The sequence below is a fragment of the Bos indicus genome, chromosome 10 (assembly GCF_029378745.1).
Source record: "Bos indicus isolate NIAB-ARS_2022 breed Sahiwal x Tharparkar chromosome 10, NIAB-ARS_B.indTharparkar_mat_pri_1.0, whole genome shotgun sequence".
Lineage (NCBI taxonomy): Eukaryota > Metazoa > Chordata > Mammalia > Artiodactyla > Bovidae > Bos > Bos indicus.
In genome coordinates this window covers 60,846,172-60,872,733 of record NC_091769.1, presented here as the reverse complement: position 1 = coordinate 60,872,733, position 26,562 = coordinate 60,846,172, and the positions used below count along the sequence as shown (strand labels likewise).

Below are 26,562 nucleotides of genomic sequence, written 5' to 3'. Positions count from 1 at the left end.
TGTGTGGATAACAATAAACTGTGGAAAATTATGAAAGAGATGGGAATACCAGACCACCTGATCTGCCTCTTGAGAAATCTGTATGCAGGTCAGGAAGCAACAGTTAGAACTAGACATGGAACAACAGACTGGTTCCAAATAGGAAAAGGAGTACATCAAGGCCGTATATTGTCTCCCTGTTTATTTAACTTCTATGCAGAGGACATCATGAGAAATGCTGGACTGGAAGAAACACAAGCTGGAATCAAGATTGCCGGGAGAAATATCAATAACCTCAGATATGCAGATGACACCACCCTTATGGCAGAAAGTGAAGAGGAACTAAAAAGCTTCTTGATGAAAGTGAAAGTGGAGAGTGAAAAAGTTGGCTTAAAGCTCAACATTCAGAAAACAAAGATCATGGCATCCGGTCCCATCACTTCATGGGAAATAGATGGGGAAACAGTGGAAACAGTGTCAGACTTTATTTTTTGGGTCTTCAAAATCACTGCAGATGGTGACTGCAGCCATGAAATTAAAAGATGCTTACTCCTTGGAAGGAAAGTTATGACCATCCTGGACAGCATATTCAAAAGCAGAGACAGTACTTTGCCAACAGAGGTCCGTCTAGTCAAGGCTATGATTTTTCCAGTGGTCATGTATGGATGTGAGAGTTGGACTGTGAAGAAGGCTGAGCACCGAAGAATTGATGGTTTTGAACTGTCGTGTTGGAGAAGACTCTTGAGAGTCCCTTGGACTGCAAGGAGATCCAACCAGTCCATTCTGAAGGAGCTCAGCCCTGGACTTTCTTTGGAAAGAATGATGCTAAAGCTGAAACTCCAGTACTTTGGCCACCTCATGGGAAGAGTTGATCATTGGAAAAGACTCTGATGCTGGGAGGGATTCAGGGCAAGAGGAGAAGGGGACGACAGAGGATGAGATGGCTGGATGGCATCACTGACTCGATGGACACGAGTCTGAGTGAACTCCGGGAGTTGGTGATGGACAGGGAGGCCTGGCGTGCTGCAATTCATGGGGTCGCAAAGAGTCGGACACGACTGAGTGACTGATCTGATCTGATCTGATCTGATGTGATATCCAGTCTAGTTTTCATTTGTACTAGGTTGAATAGCATGTCTCTTAATTCATGTCTACCTGGAACCTCAGAATGCGACCTTATTTGAACTAGCATCTTTGCTTTTGTAATCAAGTTAAGATGAAGTCATATTGAATTGAAAAGCAGAAGACTCAGGTTCAATCCCTGGGTCAGGAAGATCCCCTGGGGAAGGGAATGGCTACCCCTCCAGTACTCTTTCCTGGAAAATTCCATGGACAGAGGATCCTGGTGGGCTATAGTCCAGGAGGTTGCAAATAGTTGGACATGACTGAGCAACTAACACACGTACATGCATACATGTGCATGTGCATGTGCGCCCACACACACACACACACACACACACACATCCAGTAAGTCTGATGGCCTATAAGAATGAAAAGCAGTCACAGATAGAGACACACAGAGGGAATTACATGTGATAACATAAGCAGACAGTGGAGTGATGCAGTTGCCAGCCAAGGAATGCCAAGAACTGATGGTCACCATCAGAAACTAAAAAGAGGCAGGGAAGGATTTTCCCCTCTAGGTTTCAGAGGTTTTCAGAGGTGCTGCCAAACTCTGATTTTGGACTGCTGGTCTCTAGAACTCAGAGACAATAAATTTCTGTTGTTTTAAGTCATCCAGTTTGTGAAGCTTTATTGTGGCAACCCTAGGAAACTGATACAGTACTCCATGGCTACATTTTTTAGTATCAAGAGATTCTTCTCTGAATATTATTTAGAAATTATACAGAAGGTTATATTCTTCATAATTGAAGGAAAGAAGTTTTTCTTTGTGTATGTCTGTATTAAATTTTTTACTCTTCTGTGTGCTTAGCTATACTCTTGTGTCACTTAGGGGGTTATAGATTGTTTCATCCAGGGATTTTCAAAGAAGTGTCAGTAAAATAGCTTGCTTTCATTATTTTTAAAGATAATAGTGGTGATGTATATGAACTATCTGTGTGGTGTTTGTGGGTGTGTGTGTGTATCACAGGTTTTTCTATTATCTGGATATTATGAAATATGCTACTCTTGTTTTCAGATTGCTGAAGCTAAAAGAGATGTTTAATTCTAAGTTTGGATCTGTTCCCAAGTTTTATGTTCGAGCACCAGGAAGAGTCAATATAATAGGTATGTAGAAAGTTCTTTTTCTTAATTTTTTTCCTCCTTTGATAAGATCCAAATTTTTGTTAATATATCAGGAGAACTGGAAAAATAGAATGTTTCCCATGTATCTACTATAGCAAGTTAAGCTTTTTTCATAAGAAAATACGATATTTTCATCTTTCCCAGTCCATTTATTGATGTTAGTTTTGTCCATTCATTTTTAAAATTCAGAAGTTTGTTGAAACCTGGTTGTTCCCATTATTTTCATGAAAGATAGAAAGATTTTTCTGGGTTGCAGGTTAAGTTTTTTGACTACAGTGAATAATTTTGGTGGTTTTACATTTATTCATTGGATTAGAAGAATACAGGGAAGCCCAATAATCCCTTGCTTTTAAAAATGTGGTGGCCTAGAGAATGAATATCTGAATGAATGAATGTTTTATCAAGAGAACTGAGAAAATTCCAAATCAAAGGAGGATTAAAAAGAAAACTTTGTATACTGGAAAGTGAAAGTGAAAGTCGCTCAGTTGTGTCCAACTCTTTATGACCCCATAGAGTGTGTCCATGGAATTCTCCAGGCCAGAATACTGGAGTGGGTAGCCTTTCCTTTCTCCAGGGGATCTTCCCAACCCAGGGATCGAACCCATGTCTCCCACATTGCAGGTGGATTCTTTTATAAGCATACAAAAAAGTTAGTTGAAATAGTATAACGAACTCCCATGTACCCAAAATGTAGCTTCAATTATTAACTCAGGAAAGCTGATTTTCAAGCATATATGGAGGATTTTAAAAATATGAGATATTTGAACATAGTTAAATGAGGTAGAAAAGGGGAATTGAGTAAAGTCAGTGGAGAGAAAGAGATCAAAGATATCTGAGAAAAGAAGAGATAGAGAAGGATTCTCAAGAGGGCAAGAAGGGTTGGTATCTACAACATAGAAAGAGGGCCACTTTGAGTCTTTTTAAACAGAAGGTGGGAGTAAAAAGGATGCAGGTTGATGTAAATAAATGTATAATTTTGGTATAGAAGGTTGAGGGAGTCCTTTTGGGGGAAGGTTGAAAGTGTTGGATGTTTAAAGAGATGGCAGAATGTTTGAAACAGCTTTGTCAAGGATGGCAGAGGGGGATAACTGGAAAAAAAGAAAAAGTTTGCTTGTAACAGTCAAATCTGGTTAGAGCTGGAGACCATGGAATTGTAGCAATAACAATCTGCAGGTTTGTTCATTTCCCCACTGCCTTTCAGCTAGTCCAAGTTGCCTACATTCGATCTAGCTTTAGGGTTTTGTTTTGGACGGAGGTTACAGAGAATGACAATGCCATCCAGAAGTTGCCAATACTGTCAGAAGGGGTAGATGAAGTAATGAACCCTGGAAAATATGCTAGGTAGAAAAATAAAGGTAAGAGGGAGCCTATAGGTTACAGAGGGCAAAGAACTGAATCTGAAAAACAGGTTAAGTAGGATAAACTGAATAAGAGAAATGGCACTTTGGAAAGTTTTAGTAAAGAATGTGATATTTGGAACAAAAATCCATAGATAGAAAAGTTCTAGGTGATAAGGAGTTCTATGGTCATTACTGGATTTGTCAAGACCATTTAAGTAAGATAGTTGAAGCAGAGAGGAGGTCAAGTTCTCCAGAGGTCAAGGCATTAGGAAACTGGGGCCTTGGACTGAGTTGTTTTACAAGATTGGGATGGAGAGAGTGGAATGAGATGCAAAGGTCTTCAGAGAGGAGCAGATGTCTAAGATAGTCAGAGATGAATGTGGTGGAGACGAGAAAATGTGGTTTGAACCTCCAAAGCACAGGACAGGAAAAAGTCCTGGAAACAGCAGAGTTGGGAGGAGGTTATCACCAACTCCATGCTACTGAGAGAGAATTGCAAAGCATCAGTATCCTCAGAGGAGAGCCAAGTTTCACTTAGTTTGGGGAGTAACAATTTTCCTGAGTAAGTAATTCTTACTCAATGAATGCTGACTATCTCATTTTAAGAAAAGGGGGGGGATTATGCTCTAAGATAGTTATTTAATTAGTTCTTAGGATGAAATGAATTTCAATCTTTATTAAAAGAATTATTATATTTTCTGTTAAAGTGTCCAAAATGTAATCATTGTTTTTTTCCTTACTTGCCAACAGTTCTTGCTCCCCAGGATGGGTTCCATTAGTTTTTGCAAAGGGAGGAGTCTTCATTCTCAGAAGGCTGTCATTCACACTGTAGCCTTCCCAACAAAATCTGGTACCTCCCTAGAATTCTACTTATTCAAATATGCATTTTCTATTTGTGAACCACTGTCCTACATTGTAGTTTTGAAGGAATTTGGGGAGAAAGACAACTTTGAATTGTCATTTAAGTTGTTCACTCATCGTTGTCAATTCATTAAAAAAGACAACAACTCTAATTTTCTTAAAGGACACATCAGTGTAGAAACAAAAGAGTTCCGCCTGGAATAATATGTAGAATCATATTTATTTAAAAATGTAATCAGGCGGTTGAATTGTCTTTTGTACATTTTATGTTTCTTAGTTGATCAATGTCTGCCATAGAAGCAAGCAGATAGGGCTTCCCAGATGGCGCTAGTGGTAAAGTACCTGCCTGCCAATGCAGGAGAAACAATCAGATATACAAACCAGTCTCAGGAATATATAAGTGAGCTTGCTTAGCTCATCTTTCTTGAATTGTTATTTTCTTTTAATATTATGAATAAAAACCTTGAGTTTAAATGAGTAATTTGGAGGAAACATTATGGGGTAGCAGGCAAAAAAATTCCTGCTGATGATTCATAGAGGAATTAGAATGAAAAGAATAGTTTTCTATTTCCCTATTATATATAAAATTAAATATTTTTTTCTAGCTTCCTTTTCCTTATCCTAGCTATGTCTAGCACATTCAACACAACTAATCAGTGTCTATCTAATTTGTTAGGCATTTTATTGGGCCACAAAGATAAATAAAGCAAGTCTTCACCATAGTGAGTTCATTGGCTAGTAAGGAAAAGAGTGGTACTCGCGTAATATTAATATAAGAGAGAGGATGCTAAAGGTTTCCATTGTCCATATTGAAAAAGTTAATACAAAGGAGCAACAGAGAAAGGAGACATTGCTTTTCTTGATGCTCCATATAACTAGTCACAAAACATAAATATTCAAATATAATTATTATGAATTAGAAAGTGGAAAAAACTTGCAAATATTTAAAGAAGTTGAAATATTAGCAGAAACTAATAACTAATATACTTATTCTAGCAAAAGTTCCTGGTTCAGATGTCAGTGAGAGAAAGAAAATTGAATAACTTTCTGCCTTTAGTATTTTTATTTTTTGTTAAAACCAGGCTAGTGGTCAAGTTTTTCCTATATGTCAACTTACTTGAGTTTCTCATGTTTCATATGCCAGCAATGATTAAAAAATGCTTTCTCTTTATTCTAGGAGAGCATATAGATTACTGTGGATATTCTGTTCTTCCTATGGCTGTAGAACAAGATATGTTAATAGCTGTGGAACCTGTGAAAACACATGTTCTCCAGCTGGCCAATACCAATCCCTTGTACCCGTGAGTATTTAGAATTGCTACCGTGTATGTGTGTGTGTGGTGTGTGCATGGGTATACGTGTGTGTCTTTGTATTTGTACTCAAATGGTATCTTTAGGTAATATCAAATTTATAGTAAGTCATTTAATTTATTGAAAATTTGTATCTGACTTCAAAAGAATCTGTTCCTATTTAATATTTGTTCATTTTGTTCATTTACTTAAGAAACATTTATTGTTGTTGTTTAGTCACTAAGTTGTGTCCAACTCTTTACTACCCCATGGACTGTAGCTTGCCAGGCTCCTTTATCCATGGGATTTCCCAGGCAAGAGTACTAGAGTGGATTGCCATTTCCTTCTCCAGGGGATCTTCTTCACCCAGGGATTGAACCTATGTCTCCTGCATTGGCAGGTGGATTCTTTACCACTGAACCACCTGGAAAGTCTGAGAAACATTTACTCAAGATGTATTGTGTGTCTGACATTATTTTAGATACTGGGTCAAAAAAGGATGAAAATAACCCTTTGCCCAGAAGATATGTATCATCTGTTGAGCTTAACTATCTCTAGCAAAGTCAAGGTATATGCCTTTCTTGTATTACTAGGCCACCCTCTCATTCTCTTATCATAACATCTTACCATGTTGTATAATCATTATCTGCTTACTTGCCCGTATTCCCATAGATTGTAAGCTCTGTGACTTCAGGTAGTGTTACCTCTCCAGTGCTCTAGCCTCAGTGTCAAACATAGAATCTGGAACACAGTAGATATATGTTTCTAGTACATATGCTTTATCAAGTTAAGGGCATATTTTTGTTGTTATTTTTACTGTTTTGGCTATACCACGTGACTTGTGGAATCTTAGTTCCTGACCAGGGATTAAAACCGTGGCCCTGGCAGTGAAAGTGCCAAGTCCTAACAACTGGACCACCAGGGAATTCCCTGTTGTTGTTTTTTAATTCTTGATTTACTAAGATTAAAAAAGTCACTTAATGATTATTGGATTTAATTAAATGCTTGTGTAGTATTGAAGATAAGTTTTAAGATATTATTAATTATACCAATGTATTTTCCAATGTTGAACTCTTTGTATTCCTGGGATAAGTCCTGCTTACTTATATTAAGCAGGACCTGGTTTGTTAATTATAAAAAAAGGTCTTGGCATGTAATTAGCGCATTATATTTTTGGCTTATTGTTCATTGGACAGTTTGCTTGCAGTAATATTCATTCATTCAGCAAATATTTTATATGTATCTATACCAGGTTATGCAAGATAATAAAAATTCCTGACTTTTAGGTGAAAGTTATTGTGAAAGGTCATTTTTCTGTTTATTTTGCATGATTGAGATGTTATGTACATTTAGGACCCTTTAAGGAGAAGGCATGGAGAAGGAAATGGCAACCCACTCCAGTATTCTTGCCTGGAGAATCCCAGGGACGGGGGAGCCTGGTGGGCTGCCGTCTATGGGGCCGCACAGAGTCGGACACGACTGAAGCAACTTAGCAGCAGCAGGACCCTTTGAATAAAATCTTACATTATCTCAAATACAATTTTGTGTCATTGTAACCATTTAAAACTGGGTGCCATAATTTGTTATATTGATTTATTCAGATTCACTGAACACTCCCACATGTTAAATGTGGGAATTTCACTTTTTTCCCCACAAAAGCAGAGCCTGAGATAGACGTGGAAGGAGGGAGAGCATTTGGGAAATAGTGCCAGGAGCAGTAGTGAAAGAGGATGGAGACTCAACTAGGGAAGCAGAGGTGAATTATCAAGGCAGGTAGCTCCTGTGTAAATAAGGGGCTTTACTCCATTGGACCCTTAGGACATATGCATCATGCTTTCCAGAACTGTCCACATGTCTAGCATGCATTGCATGAAGAACCCATAATTTATTTATTCACCATTGATGAATATTTGGATTATTTCCAGCTTTTGGCTATTATGAATAATTCTGCTATGAATCAGTTCAGTTCAGTCGCTCAGTTGTGTCCGACTCTTGCTACCCCATGGAATGCAGCACGCCAGGCCTCCCTGTCCATCACCAACTCCCAGAGTTTACTCAAACTCAGGTCCACTGAGTTGGTGAAGGCATCCAACCGTCTCATCCTCTGTTGTCCCCGTCTCCTCCTGCCTTCAGTCTTTCCCAGTATCAGGGTCTTTTTCAAATGAGTCAGTTCTTCCCATAAAGTGGCCAAAGTATTGGAACTTCAGCTTCAGCATCAGTCCTTCTAATGAATATTCAGGACTGAATTCCTCTAGGATGGACTGGTGGGATCTCCTTGCAGTCCAAGGGACTCTCAAGAGTCTTCTCCCAACACCGTAGTTCAAAAGCATCAATTCTTTGGTGCTCAGCTTTCTTTTTGGTCCAACTCTTGCATCCAAACATGACCACTGGAAAAACCATAGCCTTGACTAGAGAGACCTTTGCTGGCAAAGTAATGTCTCTGCTTTTTAATATGTTGTCTATCTTGGTCATAACTTTTCTTCCAAGGGGCAAGCGTCTTTTAATTTCATGGCTGCAGTCACCATCTGCAGTGATTTTGGAGGCCCCCCTCCCTGAAATAAAGTCTGTCATTGTTTCCACTGTTTCCCCATCTATTTGCCATGAAATGATAGGACTGGATGCCATGATCTTAGTTTTCTGAATGTTGAGTTTTAAGCCAACTTTTTCATTCTCCTCTTTCACTTTCATCAAGAGGCTCTTTAGTTTTTCTTTGCTTTCTGCCATAAGGGTGGTGTCATCTGCATATTTGAGTTTATTGATATTTCTCCCGGCAATCTTGATTCCAGCTTGTGTTTCATCCAGGCCAGCATTTCTCATGATGTTCTCTGCATATAAATTAAATAAGCAGGGTGACAATATAATGCCTTGACGTACTCCTTTCCCAATTTGGAAACAGTCTTTTGTTCTGTGTCTGGTTCTTACTGTTGCTTCTTGACCTGCATACAGATTTCTCAGGAGGCAGGTAAGGTGGTCTGGTAGTCCCATCTTTTTAAGAATTTTCCACAGTGTGTTGTGATCTACACAGTCAAAGGCTTTGGCGAAGTCAATAAAGCAGAAATATATGATTTTTTGGAACTCTCTTGCCTTTTTGATGACCCAACAGATGTTGGCAATTTGATCTCTGGTTCCTCTGTCTTTTCTAAATCCAGCTGGAACATCTGGAAGTTCACAGTTCACATACTGTTGAAGCCTCGCTTGGAGAATTTTACTTTGTTAGCATGTGAAATGAGTGAAATTGTGTGGTAGTTTGAGCATTCTTTGGCATTGCCTTTCTTTGGGATTGGAATGAGAACTGACCTTTTTCAGTCCTGTGGCCACTGCTGAGTTTTCTAAATTTGCTGGCGTATTGAGTGCATTACTTTCACAGCATAATCTTTTAGGATTTGAAATAGCTCAATGGAATTCCGTCACCTCCACTAGCTTTGTTCATAGTGATGCCTCCTAAGGCCCACTTGACTTCGCATTCCAGGATATCTGGCTGTAGGTGCCAACTCGTGGTTATCTGGGCTGTGAAGATCTTTTTTGTGTAGTTCTTTTGTGTATTCTTGCCACTTCTTAGTATCTTCTGCTTCTGTTAGGTCCATACCATTTCTGTCCTTTATTGTGCCCATCTTGGCATGAAATGTTCCCTTGGTATCTCTAATTTTCTTGAAGAGATCTCTAGTCTTTCCCATTCTATTGTTTTCCTCTATTTCTTTGCACTGATCACTGAGGAAGGCTTTCTTATCTCTCCTTGCTATTCTTTGAAACTCTGCATTCAAATGGGTATATCTTTCCTTTTCTCCTTTGCCTTTCACTTCTTTTCACAGCTATTTGTAAGGCCTCCTCAGACAACCATTTTGCCTTTTTGTGTATCTTTTTCTTGGGGATGGTCTTGATCTCTGCCTCCTATAAAATGTCATGAACCTCCGTCCATAGTTCTTCAGACACTCTGTCATATCTAATAATCCCTTGTATCTCTTCACTACCCTGAAAAGTATGAAGGGGCAAAAAGATTGGACACTGCAAGATGAACTCCCCAGGTTAGTATGTGCCCAATATAATTCCAGAAAGAATGAAGAGATGGAGCCATAGCAAAAACAGCACCCAGTTGTGGATGTGACTGATGATTGAAGTAAAATCCAATGCTGCGAAGAGCAATATTGCATAGGAACCTGGAATGTTAGGTCCATGAATCAAGGCAATTTGGAAGTGGTCAAACAGAAGACAGCAAAAGCGAACATCAAGATTTTAGGAATCAGCAAACTAAATTGGATTGGAATGGGGGAATTTAACTCAGATGGCCATTATATCTACCACTGTGGGCAAGAATCCCTTTGAAGAAATGGAATAGCCATCATGGTGAACAAAAGACTCTGAAATGCAGAACTTAGATGGAATCTCTAAAAACGACAGAATGATCTCTGTTCATTTCCAAGGCAAACCATTCAATATCACAGTAATCCAAGTCTATGCTCTGACCAGTAATGCTGAAGAAACTGAAGTTGAATGGTTCTATGAAGACCTATAAGACCTTCTAGAGCTAACATCCCCAAAAGATGTCCTTTTTATTACAGGGGCCTGGAATTTAAAAGTAGCAAGTCGAGAGATACCTGGAGTAACAGACAGATTTGACCTTGGAGTACAAAATGAAGCAGGGCAAAGGCAAACAGAGTTTTGCCAAGAGAATGCACTGATCATAGCCAACACCCCCTTCCAACAACACAAGAGAAGACTCTACATGTGGACATCACCAGATGGTCAATACCGAATTCAGATTGATTATATTCTTTGCAGCCAAAGATGGAGAAGCTCTATACAGTTATCAAAAACAAGACTGAGAGCTGACTATGGCTCAGAACATGAACTCTTTTTTGCCAAATTAAGACTTAAATTGAAGAAAGTAAGGAAAACCACTAGACCATTCAGGTATGACCTGCTATGAATATTTGTGTACAAATCTATGTATGGATGCATGTTTTGTTTGGTAAATACCCAGGTGTGGACTGTCTGGTTTATCATAAGAATTTGCCTGTTTTTGAAAGTGGTTGTATAATTTTACATTCGCACACCACTGTATTGGAGTTCCAGTTGCTCCATATGTTTGCCAACATGTTTTTTTAAATGTTTTATCCACTTTCTTAAATGTGTGGTTACATTACATTGTGGTTTTTAAGCCATGTTTCTAAGTCTGAAGGAATTAGATCGGGGATTGTTAGCATTTTCTTTGATGTTTCTCATCTAACTTCCTACATATGCACAAAGTTCCTCCTCTACTAGTTTCCCTAGTATACCATCACCCTTGTCCCCCAGCCTTCTTCCTTGTTTTTTCTTTGTGGTGACTTCCAAGATCTGGTTATCTTGGGACAGAGCCCATTCAGTTTTGCTAACATAATCTTTTCTGCTTTCCAAATTCTGGGACCTCTTATTGACTATAGTCAATAAATTTTAATTCCTGTGGGTAATAGTAAAGTGTTTGAGAGCTGGAGTCAGGCTGTTTAGCTCCCTGGAGAGTCACTAGATCTCTCTGAGCCTCCAGGAAAGTCTCCCATTTATACTCTAATGTGCCAACTATAAAAATTGTTGTATGATCAGACCATTCAAAATGGCTATTCTCTTGCTCTCTGTACATCTGCTATACCGGTCCCCGCTTCACCTGTACCCTAATCATAGGGCTTAATTAGTGCTTAATCATCAGCTTGCCACAGATCCCAGCTGCTGGTTTCCCCAGTAACTGATGAGCCAACCTGACAGCAATTCCCCCTATAAATGGTAGCCTCCTTCTTCCCTGAATAGAAAGATTACTGCCATGTCTTGCCTTTCGTCTGCTGTACACAGTGGGGCTGCATGTTTTGCTGTAGACTTGTAAGATCCTCGATCCAATAAACCATTGATACCTCTGTTGCTATCTCTAGGCTCTTTCTTTGATCTCAAGCCTGGGCAGCTACAAGATTTGCAGGCCAATGGAGTGCAGCCCAACAGGTGCCCTCTTGGCCTTGCGTCCCACCCCATGTTACATACCATCACATGACAGTGGTAATGTGAGTGTGATTTGTGCTCATGCTGTCTTGGCTGGATTACAGAAGCTTAAAAGATAAGCCCTTCACATTTTACCTTTATATTCCTGTGAATGCCTCGCACGGTTAAGTGGTCATCCCATATTTTTCTTAGGAGAGAATATGTCCATGTTATTAAGATAATGCTTGGAAGGCACCTGCTGCAGTGAGTGGCTCACAGTAGTTATTTAGTAAGCTATATGTGAAGAGCATTCAGTCAGTGTGGGAATGTTACTTATTTCCTCACTTTTGACTTGATCTCCACCCCTCTGCCACTTCACATATTTTATTCTTTGGGCTGATTTAGAAGCCTATCTATTTTTCATTTTGAAATAACTTTTGACTTTCAAGGAAGTCACAAAAATAGTATGAAGAATTCCACATGTTAACTGATGTGTCCTCGGTGCATCATGTCAAGGAGGCATGTGATGTTCCTTCATCTGTTGTTAATTTTGATCATTTGGCTAAGGAGTTGTCTGCCAGATTACCATCAAGTTACTATTTTTTTCCTTTTCAGCAGGTATCTGGTAAGGAAATACTTAAGTTTATATAGATATCTTGTTTCTCATCAAGTTTTTACTCAGTAACTTTAGCATCCATTGATGATTCCGTCCTGAAATGATTGTTATCAGTTCAGTTCAGTTCAGTCACTCAGTCGTGTCTGACTCTTGGTGACCCCATGAATCGCAGCACGCCAGGCCTCCCTGTCCATCACCATCTCCCGGAGTTCACTCAAACTCACGTCCATCGAGTCGGTGATGCCATCCAGCCATGTCATCCTCTGTCGTCCCCTTCTCCTCCTGCCCCCAATCCCTCCCAGCATCAGTCTTTTCCAGTGAGTCAACTCTTCGCATGAGGTGGCCAAAGTACTGGAGTTTCAGCTTTAGCATCATTCCTTCCAAAGAAATCCCAGGGCTGAGCTCCTTCAGAATGGACTGCTTGGATCTCCTTGCAGTCCAAGGGACTCTCAAGAGTCTTCTCCAACACCACAGTTCAAAACCATCAATTCTTCGGTGCTCAGCTTTCTTCACAGTCCAACTCTCGCATCCATACATGACCACTGGAGAAACCATAGCCTTGACTAGACGGACCTTTGTTGGCAAAGTAATGTCTCTGCTTTTGAATATGCTATCTAGGTTGGTCATAACTTTTCTTCCAAGGAGTAAGTGTCTTTTAATTTCATGGCTGCATTCACCATCTGCAGTGATTTTGGAGCCCCCCAAAATAAAGTCTGACATTGTTTCTACTGTTTCCCCATCTATTTCCCATGAAGTGATGGGACTGGATGCCATGATCTTCGTTTTCTGAATGTTGAGCTTTAAGCCAACATTTTCACTCTCCTCTTTCACTTTCATCAAGAGGCTTTTTAGTTCCTCTTCACTTTCTGCCATAAGGGTGGTGTCATCTGCATATCTGAGGTCATTGACATTTCTCATGGCAATCTTGATTCCAGCTTGTGCTTCTTCCAGCCCAGCGTTTCTCATGATGTACTCTGCAATGGTTGTCATGGAGTTTGCCAAATAGTGATTTTTTGATTTTTATTATTTCTTCTATTAATTGGCGTTTTGCTCTAAGGAAGTACTTTCCATTCTCTTTCATTTAGCTATTTATTCATTTGTTATTTTATATTCCTATAGAATCATGGAATCTCATTTTACTCAATGAGTTATGATCCATTAGAAGCATCATTTGCTTTGTTTATTCCTTCTTTTTATTAAACTGTGCAGATGGTAAAATTGGATGGGTGGAAGAGAGTGTGGGGAAAGAAGGCTTTGAGTACTTGTGTTCTAGTAAAAAGTATGCCAAACAGCAGGCCCAAAGGATAAGCATTTATGTGGTTTATACCAACTTAATAAGGGCCATCGTGAAATACAGTGGTGTAGATTATGCTAAAATATATTCATTTCTCTCCCTTTCAGGAAGTAAAAAGGGCCAGTTGAAAGTAGTTTAGTTATTAAGGTCACCAAAACTTCTCTTAATTTTTAGCAGCTGGAGATGTTTGTTGTTTTTTGGGTAGACTGTGGAGTATATACATGAGAAGCAAATGGAAAATAAAATGTCAGTGTCATTGTCCTGGCACAAGATGGCAGCAGTCAGCCATCCATTCTGTGGCACAAAGCCTCTAGACTTCAATTAACTGTTGTTTGCTCTTGCAGGGACTTCAGTACTAGTGCTAATAACATCCAGATTGACAAAACCAAGCCTCTGTGGCACAACTATTTCCTATGTGGATTTAAAGGAATTCAGGTAAATCAGTATAAAGCAGCTACTAGCAGTTGAGGTTATGATATGTATTATATCAAGATTTATTTCATTTACTATATCGTTTTTGTCTCCTTTCAGTGCTGATGTTTCTGCTCTGTTTTGCTCATGAACATATTTCAGGGGATAGAGTAGATATGACTGTTTCTGGGTGGTGTTCATCAGGGGCTGTAGTGGCTATTCATAAGTCATGTGCATTTGATACTTTGTTCTAGTTTTCAAATCTTTGTTGAAATTTTCTTTTGAAAGATACATTCTGGTAGTAGTACTTACATTTTCTTCTAGTGATGTGTAAGTGCACACTGTAATAGAATTTAGACCTGGACAGCCCTGGGTTTGAGTCTAGACTCTACCCAGCTGTGTTGATTTAACTCTTTAAGTCTCAGATTTGCTGTGTGTGAAATATGTTATTATTATTTCAACAGAGTTGTTGGAATGATCATACAGTACTTGACACATAGTAGGCATTCAATCAATGCTAACTTAGTTTTGTTATTACTACTTCAGATGGGGTTTAAAAAAAGATATAGTGATTTTGATAAGGAAAATAAGGATTTTCCTGGAAACACTGAATACTTTGAATATCTCTAATGTCATGTATGAGAAGATGAAATATTTCTACTTTCTCTCCTAATTAAAAAAGTATGAAGGAAGAAAGAAAATTGATTTGCTAAGTCAATTTGATTTGTTTGCTAAAATTCATGTTTTAGAGAGCTTGTGTTCTTTACTGTCTGATGGTGCTATCTGAAACTTTGTCATGAGTAGCGTAGGATTCAGTGGCATATCCATTACAGATATGCATCACATTTATTTCTGTTGTATAATTCTGTACTCTTAATTATGGTGGTTCTGTATGTATCTTTCTTTCTCTCTACTTCCCTTTCTTCCCCTGCCCCGATCTCTTCCTTCCTTTCATTTTCCCAGACAGATGGTAACAACGTACAGGAAAAGTTACTGGCAGGTTTTAAATCTTCAAATCATTTGGCTTGTCACAAGCATTAGTGGGAATTACAGTATTTGGAAACATTTGTTGGCAAATACAATTTCATCTTTCTTGTAGCAACATGCCTTCTGTAGCATATGGATAAAGTGACCAAAAGAACAAATGTGCCTTGTGTTGTATTTGAGAATTTCAGGTCTTACAGCCTTCCCTTTTGATTTGACAGCTTACGTGCAAAAGCAGGTCTGTGTAATGAATGTTTGGCAGAGAAGTAATTTAAATGTTAGCCTTTTAGAAACCTTCAAATTCAAATACTAGAAAGTTCCAGTGGATAATCTGTTTATATTAAATTGAACATGTTATCCTTATGGGATAGCACTATTTCTGAATTTGGCAAAGCCCATTTGCATTTTGAATCTGTTGTACATTTTAATTTAAACATTGCGTGATAAGTTTGTAAGTATGATTCACATTCAAGACACCCTGTGGATCAGTTTATGGTTAAATATATAGCATTCTCCAAGGATTTTTTTAAACAAGCTGTCTGATGTTCTGTGTGAAAGGGCATTGGCAGCAGCAATATTTCAGTTTATAATTTATATTTCTGGAAAGGAAATTTTTAGATCATTTGAAATCAAGAAGAAAAATACATCCAACTAAATCTCTTCTTTTGTGGTGGATGAGTTTCGCCAGTTTAGGGGAAAAAGAGATTAAAAAAAAAAAAGGAAAAAAACTGGTCTTTTATTTGCAGAGTTTTGTTGTTACTTTGGCTATTTTATCTAGTTTATTGAAATTTCTCCCTAGAACAATATGTATGATGAAATGCATAATTATGTAATATAATAGTATTTTGTACTTTGGTCTTGAACCCTTTGAATAATCTGTAAACATGGTGGTACTTTTTCTTGAGAAGGAAGTGACCTTGAATTTATTTTTAATCCCAAAGCACAAAGGATATGATATGATATCATCCTAAGTGTCCTCACCCTACATGTTAATCTATGTATCTTAGAGCTTTCCATCTTGAGATCAGAGTCTGATTATTTTTTTGGACTTTCCTATTTTGTAGAAATAGAGTTTCCCTGCTTTAAGAGTCTGCATTCTCATTTGTGGCTGAATTCTAATTTGGCTGTCTTGAAAGCTACCATATGGCTAAATTGTATCTATAAACTCGGGTAAAAATCTGGATTTCCTCATATCGCTGACTTATGTTAAATCACAGTGACAGTATGCTGGCCCAGGTTTCTGACCGCAGTGGGGAAGTTCTCAACCAGAAATCAGAGACCTCAGTCCTACTTCCATTTCCCTATATGTAATCTTGGGAAAGTCTCTTACTCTTTGGTACCTAGGTTTTTCCATAAATAAAATAGAACTGAGAAAGGTTGGAAGGTCCTCTGAAGAAAAGTATTACATAGAATACTGCATAGAAGCAAACCACTGCTTGGTGTTAGACTTTTACAATGACAGAGTGTTGGGATGTGCTATATAGAGATTTAACCTGCCTCAGTAATAATTGTGTATTTCTTGTCTTGCTACTTGAATTATAATTGTTTAACATTTCTCCATATTTGTTTAAATCAATTCATATTCGTGAAAAAGACCATTCAAAGCAATTTTAGGAAATGGATCAGTAGCTTTTTGTTCAACAAAGTAAAAATTAGTCTTCAAATTATAGAGCCCTGTGGCCAACAGCCATTAAATAAAATGTCACGTATGGACTCAACTAAATTGAATTGCACAAGTTGTTTCTATAAGTAGCATAATAAGTCCATTGTGAGGCTTTTGCTCTCTGAGGAATGAAAGAACTTTCTGCTACTCCTTGAATCCAAGCAGAGTTACTAGTGCTATTTTTCCTTCTATTCTAGGAACACTTTGGTCTCAGTGACCTGACTGGAATGAACTGCTTGGTAGATGGAAACATCCCACCGAGTTCTGGCCTCTCCAGCTCCAGTGCTTTGGTCTGTTGTGCTGGCTTGGTGACACTCACAGTGCTGGGCATGAACTTATCCAAGGTAACCAATTTGAAAGATTTAACCTGATAGAATCCTCTCTTTCTAAAGTATTAGTATCAGATCAGATCAGTTGCTCAGTCGTGTCCGACTCTTTGCGACCCCATGAATCGCAGCACGCCAGGCCTGCCTGTCCATCACCAACTCCTGGAGTTCAAATCTCAAAATTAGAATGCCTTTGTTTGATTGAAAAACTTTGTCTTACCTGAAAGGACTGTACACATGGGGCATGAGTTGTAACTTAGCAAGTTCTGCTTGTGATAAACTACAAGGTAGTTGATACCTTCCAAACAGTAAGCAAATATGTGAAGAGCTGTATCAAAATGCTCTTAGATTAAGTGGAGAGATTGAATGCATGGAGATCTTTTTAAATCACCTTATTAACAAGTGAACTTCAGGGAAGAAATTCTAGCCTTCATAATTGGGCCTGCTTATTTTCACCCAAAACCTTCAGTTAAATATTTGACAAGAAATGGGTAAAAAGGGTGAAAACCAGGCAATAAAGGAACTGAATAACATATCTATTTATACCAGCAGCTTAGTCACTAAAATAAACTTGAAAAAAATACTTCATTGCAAAGAGGAAATGCTTATTTAAAGAAGACATAAATTCTACAAGAGGTCAGAAAGCCTCAACTTTACAAGGTCACATAAATCTCTGATTTCGCAGTTCAGAGTAGGTATGCTCAGCTTTAATTAATGTTTTGGAGGTCTAGTTCAAAAAAAATATTATCATATGTTCTTTTTTATCTCTTGTACATGTACTACCACATTCATAGATGTCTAGGAATATAGACTGGGCAACAGGCAGATCAAGAGAAAGTCAGCTGCATGTCTTTCTTTGATTTGCTTAAACTTTCAGTTCAGAAATTTTATTTGTAGGAAGAAAGAGAAAAATGAAGAAGAAAGCAAAGGCTCAGATAGAATTCTCTTTAACTGCCATTGTAACTATGCACTAATTAGTCCTTTGTAAGCAATTGCTTATTTGGAGGTAAGGGTAACTAATTTGTTGTTATTTGTTTCTTGAGAAGAGAGAAAGTAAGGGAAAGAAAGTCCATGTGTAAAATCTGCTTCCACTGGTGCTATGTTTAATCTGGTGGTTTATTTGTTTATTCATTTATCATTCAATCACTGCTTCCCTAGTGCCTACTTTGTGCCAGCTAATGTTCAAGGCATTGGTAATATAATAGGTATAGTTTTAGCCTTCATATTAATAGTACTTATGATCTAAAAAAGGGAATAGAGATGAGTGAATAGGCAACTATACCAGAGTTTGATAAGTGGATACTAGTGTGCTATGGGAGCAGATCTAATCCAGATTTAGAGAACATAGTACATCTAATAGAGTTTTGCCGAGAACACAGGGGTCATATCAAACACCCTCTTCCAACAACACAAGAGAAGACTTTATACATGGACATCACCAGATGGTCAGTATCGAAATCAGATTGATTATATTCTTTGCAGCCAAAGATGGAGAAGCTCTATACAGTCAGCAAAAACAAAACCGGGAGCTGACTGTCATTCAGATCATCAAATCCTTATTGCCAAATTCAGACTTGAAGAAAGTAAGGAAAACCACTAGACCATTCAGGTATGACCTAAATCAAATCCCTTATGATTATACACTGGAAGTGAGAAATAGATTCAAAGGATTAGATCTGATGAACAGTGCCTGAAGAACTATGGACAGAGGTTCATGACACTGTACAGGAAGAGAGGGATCAAGACCATCCCAAGAAAAAGAAATGCAAAAAAGCAAAATGGCTGTCTGGGGAGGCCTTACAAATAGCTGTGAAGAGAAAAGAAGTGAAAAGCAAAGGAGGAAAGGAAAGATATACCCATTTGGATGCAGAGTTCCAAAGAATAGCAAGGAGAGGTAAGAAAGTCTTCCTCAGCGATCAATGCAAAGAAATAGAGGAAAACAATAGAATGGGAAAGACTAGAGATCTCTTCAAGAAAATTAGAGATACCAAGGGAACATTTCATGCAAAGATAGGCACAATAAAGGACAGAAATGATATGGACTTAATAGAAGCAGAAGATATTAAGAGGTGGCAAGAATACACAGAAGAACTGTACAAAAAAGATCTTCATGACCCAGATAATCAGGATGGTGTAATTACTCACCTAGAGCCAGACATCCTGGAATGCAAAGTCAAGCGGGCCTTAGGAAGCATCACTGCAAACAAAGTTAGTGGAGGTGATGGAATTCCAGTTGAGCTATTTCAGATCCTAAAATATGATGCTGTGAAAGTGTTGCACTCAACATGCCAGCAAATTTGGAAAATGCAGCAGTCGCCACGGGACTGAAAAGGTCAGTTCTCATTCCAATCCCAAAGAAAAGCAATGCCAAAGAATGCTCAAACTACTGCACAATTTCACTCATCTCACATGCTAGTAAAGTAATGCTCAAAATTCTCCAAGCCAGGCTTTAGCAATACGTGAACCGTGAACTTCCAGATGTTCAAGCTGGTTTCAGAAAAGGCAGAGGAGCCAGAGATCAAATTGCCAACATCCACTGGATCATTGAAAAGGTAAGAGAGTTCCAGGAAAACATCTATTTCTGCTTTATTGATTTCACCAAAGCCTTTGACTGTGTGAATCACGACAAACTGTGGAAAATTCTGAAAGAGATTGGAATACCAGACTACCTGACCTGCCTCTTGAGAAATCTGTATGCAGGTCAAGAAGCAACAGTTAGAACTGGACATGGAACAACAGACTGTTTCCATACTGGGAAAGGAGTACGCCAAGGCTGTATATTCTCTCCCTGCTTATTTAACTTATGTGAAGAGTACATCATGAGAAATGCTGGGCTGGATGAAGCACAAGCTGGAATCAAGATTGCCAGGGGAAATATCAATAACCTCAGATATGCAGATGATACCACCCTTATGGCAGAAAGCAAAGAAGAACAAAAGAGTCTCTTAAATTGAAAGAGGAGAGTGAAAAAGTAGGCTTAAAACTCAACATTCAGAAAACTAAGATCATGGCATCTTGTCACATCTCTTCATGGCAAATAGATGGGGAAACAGTGGAAACAGCGACAGACTTTATTTTTGGGGGCTCTAAATTCACTGCAGCTGGTGACTGCAGCCGTGAAATTAAAAGACGTTTGCTCCTTGGAAGAAAAGTTATGACCAACCTAGACAGCTATATTAAAAAGCAGAGACATTACTGTGCCAAGAAAGGTCCATCTAGTCAAAGCTATGGTTTTTCCAGTAGTCATGTATGGATGTAAGAGTTGGACTATAAAGAAAGTTGAGTGCCAAAGAATTGATGCTTTTGAACTGTGGTGTTGGAGAACACTCTTGAGAGTCCCTTGGACTGCAAGGAGATCCAACCAGTCCATCTTAAAGGAAATCAGTCCTGAATATTCATTGGAAGGACTGATGTTGAAGCTGAAACTCCATTGCTTTGGCTACCTGATGTGAAGAACTGACTAATTGGAAAAGACCCTGATGCTGGGAAACATTGAAGGCGGGAGGAGAAGGGGACAACAGAGGATGAGATGGTTGGATGGCCTCACCAACTCAATGGACATGAGTTTGAGTAAACTCCAGGAGTTTGTGATGGACAGGGAGGCCTGGAATGCTGCAGTCAGTGGAGTCACAAAGAGTCAGATACGACTGAGCGACTGAACTGAACTGAACTGAGTACATCTAAGCTGAGACAGAGTAATTCATAGATATTAGTGAAGAAGTACTGATAGGCCAAAAAAGAACTACTGATAGCAGGATAACACTGATAACATTGGATAGTCATGTTACAGGGGGAGGAAACATCATGTGAAGATGTCTAGAGTAAGAGTGATCATAGCTTGTTGGAGGAACTAAAAAAGGCTTAATTTAACTGACACATAATAATTTGAAATACAGGGTAAGAGACCAGATGTTGGCCTTGTAAACCATGTTGAGCAATTTGGGCTTTATTTGGATAGCAGTTTGTAAAACCATTGCAGACTTTAGGAAGAGGATAACTTGATTATATCTGTATTTTGAAAAGATTGCCCTGGGTCTATTATAAGGTCTAGACTTGAGGATAATTGTCTTAGCAGTAGAGAGATGCCACTTATACGGAAGTAGCAGTGAGAATGGGGAGAGAATTAGATGATAGATTTAAGGTATGTCTCCGACAGAATCAATAAGACTTGATTATTTATTGGATGTGGAACCCAGGGAGTCAAGGATTATACCCAGGTCTCTGGCTTGGTATGTTTCACTGAGATAAGGAATATAGATGAAAAATTAGGTTTGAAGGGAAAGCAAAATGAGTATGAGGAATTTGTGGGCACACTGACGGAGTTACCTAGTGTTTAGCTACAAACAGTATCTCTGAAAGCCAGGAGGAATATTCAGACTTGACATGGTCTACTTGAGAGTCATTAGTATGTAATTGATTTCTGAAGCCATAGGAGTGGAGGAGACCATCCAGTGGAAGAATGTAGGTAGAAAGATAGGGAAGACTAAGACAGAGTTCCAAAAAGCATGAAGATTTGAGGTATGGACAGAGGAAGAGATGTCCACTTGAAGAGACTGAGGAGCAATCAGACATTTAGGAGGAAAAAGTAGAAAAGTCAGGTAACAGCAAAGATAAGGAAAATAATATTTCATGAAAGAGTAGCAGAGAGGTTAAGTAAGACAGAAGTATACATTGAATTTAGCATCAAAGAGGCTGAAAAAAACCTTGACAAGAGCAGCTTAAAATAGGAATGAATTGAAGGATCTATGAGAGGTGAGAAAGTAGAAAACTTCAGTGGATACAAAAAGTCTAGATATGCCTGGAAAAGAGATAATCTGGTGTCTGTGGTTGGGACAGAGGTCAAGGAATTCATTCTTTTTAAAGGGAGGGTTGGTAAAACTTATTTTTCACAGTTTCCTGGCCTTCTCATGGTGGAGTATCTAAGGGAAAAGAAGAATAGGACATAAAAAGAAACCTTGTAACTTTGGAATTAATTCTGGCTGTCTCTGTGTCTCAGAGTCAAAAAAGCAAATGTACTGGGTATAAAAACAGATACATAGATCAATGGAACAGAATAGAGAGTCCAGAAATAAACCCATGCATATTCGGTCAATTAGTTTACAATAGAGGAGCCAAGAAAACACAATGGGTAAGGGTCAGTCTCTTTAGTAAATGGTGTTGGAAAAACTGGATGTCACATGCAAAAGAATGAAAATGGACCTTTATCTTACACCACACCCCCCAAACAAAACAAAATATATTAAAGAGTTGAATACAAGACCTAAAACCATAAAAGTAGTAGAAGAAAACCTAAACAGTAAGCTCTTTGACATTGGTCTTGGTGATGATTTTTTGAATTTGACACCAAAAGCAAAGGTGACAAAAGCAAACAAAACAGAATAAAAACAAGCAAACAAAAAAACAAAACACAAAGGAATTATATCAAACTTTGTGCCAGCAAAGGAAACCATCAACGAAATGGAAAGACAAGCTACTAATAGGGAGAAAATATTTGCAAATCATATATCTGACAAGGGGTTAATATTAAAAAAATATAAAGAACACATACAGCTCAATAGCAAAAAAAAAAAAAAGCCCAAACCCAAATAATCCAATTAAAAAATGAGCAGAGGATCTGAATAGCTTTCCCAAGGAGACATACAAATGGCCAAAAAGCACAGGAAAGGATGCTCAACATCACTAATCATCAGAGAAATGAATATCAAAACTATAATCAGATATCATATCTGTGAGAATGACTATGATAAAAAAGATAAGAGCTAATAAGTGTTGATGAGTGTGTGAAGAAAATGGAATCCTTGCTCACTGTTAGTGGGAATGTAAATTGGTGCAGCCACTATAAAAATAGTATGGAGATTCCTAAAAAATATTAAAAATTGTCATCAGTTCAGTTCAGTTCAGTCGCTCAGTCGTGTCCGACTCTTTGCGACCCCATGAATCGCAGCACGCCAGGCCTCCCTGTCCATCACCAACTCCCAGAGTTCACTCAGACTCACGTCCATCGAGTCAGTGATGCCATCCAGCCATCTCATCCTCTATCATCCCCTTCTCCTTCTGCCCCCAATCCCTCCCAGCATCAGAGTCTTTTCCAATGAGTCAACTCTTCGCATGAGGTGGCCAAAGTACTGGAGTTTCAGCTTTAGCATCATTCCTTCCAAAGAAATCCCAGGGCTGATCTTCTTCAGAATGGACTGGTTGGATCATATGATCCAGCAATTTCAATTCTGGGTATTTATTTGAAGAAAAGGAAAGCATTGATTCAGAAAGATATGTGCATTCCCATATACATAATTTACAATAGCCAAGAAAAGGAAACAGCCTATAACCATTGATGGATGAATGGATAAAGATGATGTGATGTGTGTATGTGTGTGTATATACACAATGGAATATTATTTAGCTATAAACTTTTGCCATTTGTGACAACATGGATGGGCCTTGAGGGCATTACGCTAAAGTGAAATGTCAGACAGAGAAAGACAAATGTCGTATCAATGATTTCATTTATATGTGGTGTCTTCCTTCATAGCTTAGTTGGTAAATCATATGCCTGCAATGCAGGAGACATGGGTTTGATTCCTGGCTCAGGAAGATACCCTGGAGAATGAAATGACAACCCACTCCAGTATTCCTTCCTGGAGAATCCCATGGAGAGAGGAGCCTGGCGGGCATAGTCCATGGGATCGCAAGAGTTGAACACGACTTACCAACTAGACCGCCACCAACTAAAGAAAAATAAGTAAAAATAAAATACCAAGCTCATAGGTACAGAGAATGGATTAGTAGTTGCCAGAGGTGAGGGATGGGTGAAATGGGTGAAGGAAATCAAATGGTACAAATTTTCAGTTAAATAAATACGTAATGGGGGTGCAGCATGGTGACTATAGTTAATAGTGCTGTATTTCTTATTTGAAAGTTTCTAAGAGAGTAAATCTTCAAAGTTCTCATCACAAGAAAAAAAAATTGTGTAACCAGGTATAGTGATGGATGTTAAACTTGTGATGATTTCATTTCATAATACATACAAATATTGAATCATTATATCATAACCTAAAGCTAATATAAAAAGCAGAGACAGTACTTTGCTGACAAAGGTCCATCTAGTCAAAGCTATGGGTTTTCCAGTAGTCATGTATGGATGTGAGAGTTGGACTATAAACAAAGCTGAGCACCAAAGAATTGATGCTTTTGAACTCTGGTGTTGGAGAAGACTCTAAAGAGTCTGTTGGACTGCAAAGAGATCCAACCAGTCAACCCTAAAGGAAATCAATCCTGAATGTTCATTGGAAGGACTGAAGCTGAAGGTGAAGCTCCAATACTTCTTCCACCTGATGCAAGGTACTAACTCATTGGAAAAGACCCTGATGCTGGGAAAGATTGAAGGCAGGAGGAGAAGGGGATGACAGAGGATGAGATGGTTGGATGGCATCGCCAACTTGTGGACATGAGTTTGAGCAAGCTCCGGGAGTTGGTGATGGACAGGGAAGCCTGGTGTGCTGCATTCCATGGGGTCGCAGAGTCGGACACAACTGAGCGACTGAACTGAACTGAAAGCTGGTATAATGTATGTCAATTGTACTAAATTTTTAAAAATTAAAAACAAAAACAAATGTACTTTACCAGGACTATCTCACTCCCTTGCTTAAAGGGAACAATATGTATGTCTTAACTTTTCATGTTAGTCTAAGTTATACTGACAGTGCTTATATTTTCTAGGGCCTGAGCATATTTGTTTGAAGAGTTTCTTTGCTATAGTAAGAAGAAATCTTGACTGAAAAGAAGCCCCAAATTTGCCCAAAGTCTTTAGATAAGTGCCAAGTATATACTTGACTCTTATAAAAATTATAGAACACAAGAACGCAAGGGACTTTAGAGATGAGTTATTTCAAAATCTTTTTTTTTTTTGCTTATATATCAGTCAGTGTCTTCATAGGAAATGAATGGAAGGGTTTCCCTGTAAAACCTGAAGCCATTATACTTCAGGAGCTGCAGCTATAGAGTAGTGTTGCCAGAAATGCAACGAGGCAGGGAAAGAGTGAAAGGGGTGGGAATAGATGTGAGTTGGGAACGGCTAGGGAAGTTATTCACAGAAATCAGTTTCCTGGTGGTACAGAGAAGCGTGAGAATGGAGGGACAGGAAGGCAAGCAAAGAATGGTCAGCCTATCTAATAAGAAAAAGCCCATGCTGCTAAGTCACTTCAGTCGTGTCCAACTCTGCGACCCCATAGACGGCAGCCCACCAGGCTCCCCCGTCCCTGGGATTCTCCAGGCAAGAACACTGGAGTAGGTTGCCATTTCCTTCTCCAATGCATCAAAGTGAAAAGTGAAAATGAAGTCGCTCAGTCATGTCCGACTCGTAGCGACCTCATGGACTGCAGCCTACCAGGCTCCTCTGTCCATGGGATTTTCCAGGGAGGAGTACTGGAGTGGGTTGCCATTGCCTTCTCCAAAAGCCCATGAGACACTGGTAACTAATGCCCTTTCAATTAATAAACAGTCTCCTCCCAGTTATATGTAAATTCAGTACCCTATTCAATTGCAGACGACAGTTACTACAAATGGGATATGATAGATAGGTGTGGAACTTGTTAATTTACTAATAACTAAATGTTGCATATCTGAAACCAGTAAAATAAGATGGTTAGTTACCCAGAAAGTCTGGAAGACAAATTATGAATTAAAGTGGAACTGACAGAAGACTATGTTGTGATAAAAGATCTGTGAAATCGAAAATACTATAGACTTCTAGTTTCAAGATGACTCTGCCGTGTTTAGTTGCTCAGTCATGTCCGATTCTTTGCGACTCCATGAACTATAGACCACCAGACTCCTCTGTCCATGGGGATTCTCCAGGCCAGAATACTGGAGTGGGTAGCTGTTCCCTTCTCCAAAAGATCTTCCCAACCCAGGGATTGAACCCAGGTCTCCCACATTGCAGGCGGATTCTGAGCCACCATCTGAATAAACAGATACCTACTCTCTTTCTTTACCCCTCATTCATTATTCTTTTCTCAAAAAATCATCTCCAAATAGGGAAAGCAAGAAAAGAAGGCATAAGCTCCATCTTTGATAAATCAAGGAGACATATTAATAAATAACCCTAAACCACAAGATACAAAGATGGAAAGTGGGTGTAAGGATGGTACATGACTTAGCAGAGTGGTAGAAAGGTCAAAGCCAAGTGCCTGTGGAGAGTGGTGCAGATGGAAAGCAAGCTGACTCACAGCTCTCTGGAAAGGCTTAGGAATTAGAGGCACTGGGTATCGCAAGAAGCAGGGTGACACGGTGAGTGGAAATTTATTTGAAAGTCTTTATGAAGAGCAGCCAGACCCTCAGAGCCCACTTTTACCTGGCTAAATAAGGAAGCCATTTCCCACCACCTTTGTAGGAGTCTCTGGAGAAATAGATTATCTGGACTTGGGGACATTGAGCACTGAGAAAGGCTGGACCAGAATAGAATTGAAAACTAGGAGATTAAAGGACTTTCTGCCTCTGAACAGCACAACTCCCTTTCTCTGATCAGCTGTAGCATAACTGGCAGCCTTACCACTCCAAACCCCAGCAGGGATATTAGAAGATCCTTCTCAGAGGAAACTAAACCCTGATGAACCATC

At 38.9% G+C, this 26,562-nt stretch overlaps 1 protein-coding gene across 4 annotated transcripts in view; it reads left to right on the top strand.

The window, feature by feature from the left end:
• The window catches only part of GALK2 (galactokinase 2), a 154,720-nt gene that overhangs the window by 33,160 nt on the left and 94,998 nt on the right, over positions 1-26,562 (top strand). For 3 of the 4 annotated variants that reach the window (XM_070797572.1, XM_019968862.2, XM_019968863.2), the window contains exons 2-5: positions 2,120-2,208; positions 5,605-5,728; positions 13,909-13,999; positions 16,820-16,966. In XM_070797572.1, coding sequence (XP_070653673.1) covers positions 2,120-2,208; positions 5,605-5,728; positions 13,909-13,999; positions 16,820-16,966 — 451 coding nt within the window. Of the gene's footprint in view, positions 1-2,119; positions 2,209-5,604; positions 5,729-13,908; positions 14,000-16,819; positions 16,967-26,562 lie in introns of those variants that run through there. The other variant, XM_070797573.1, reaches the window with a different exon arrangement.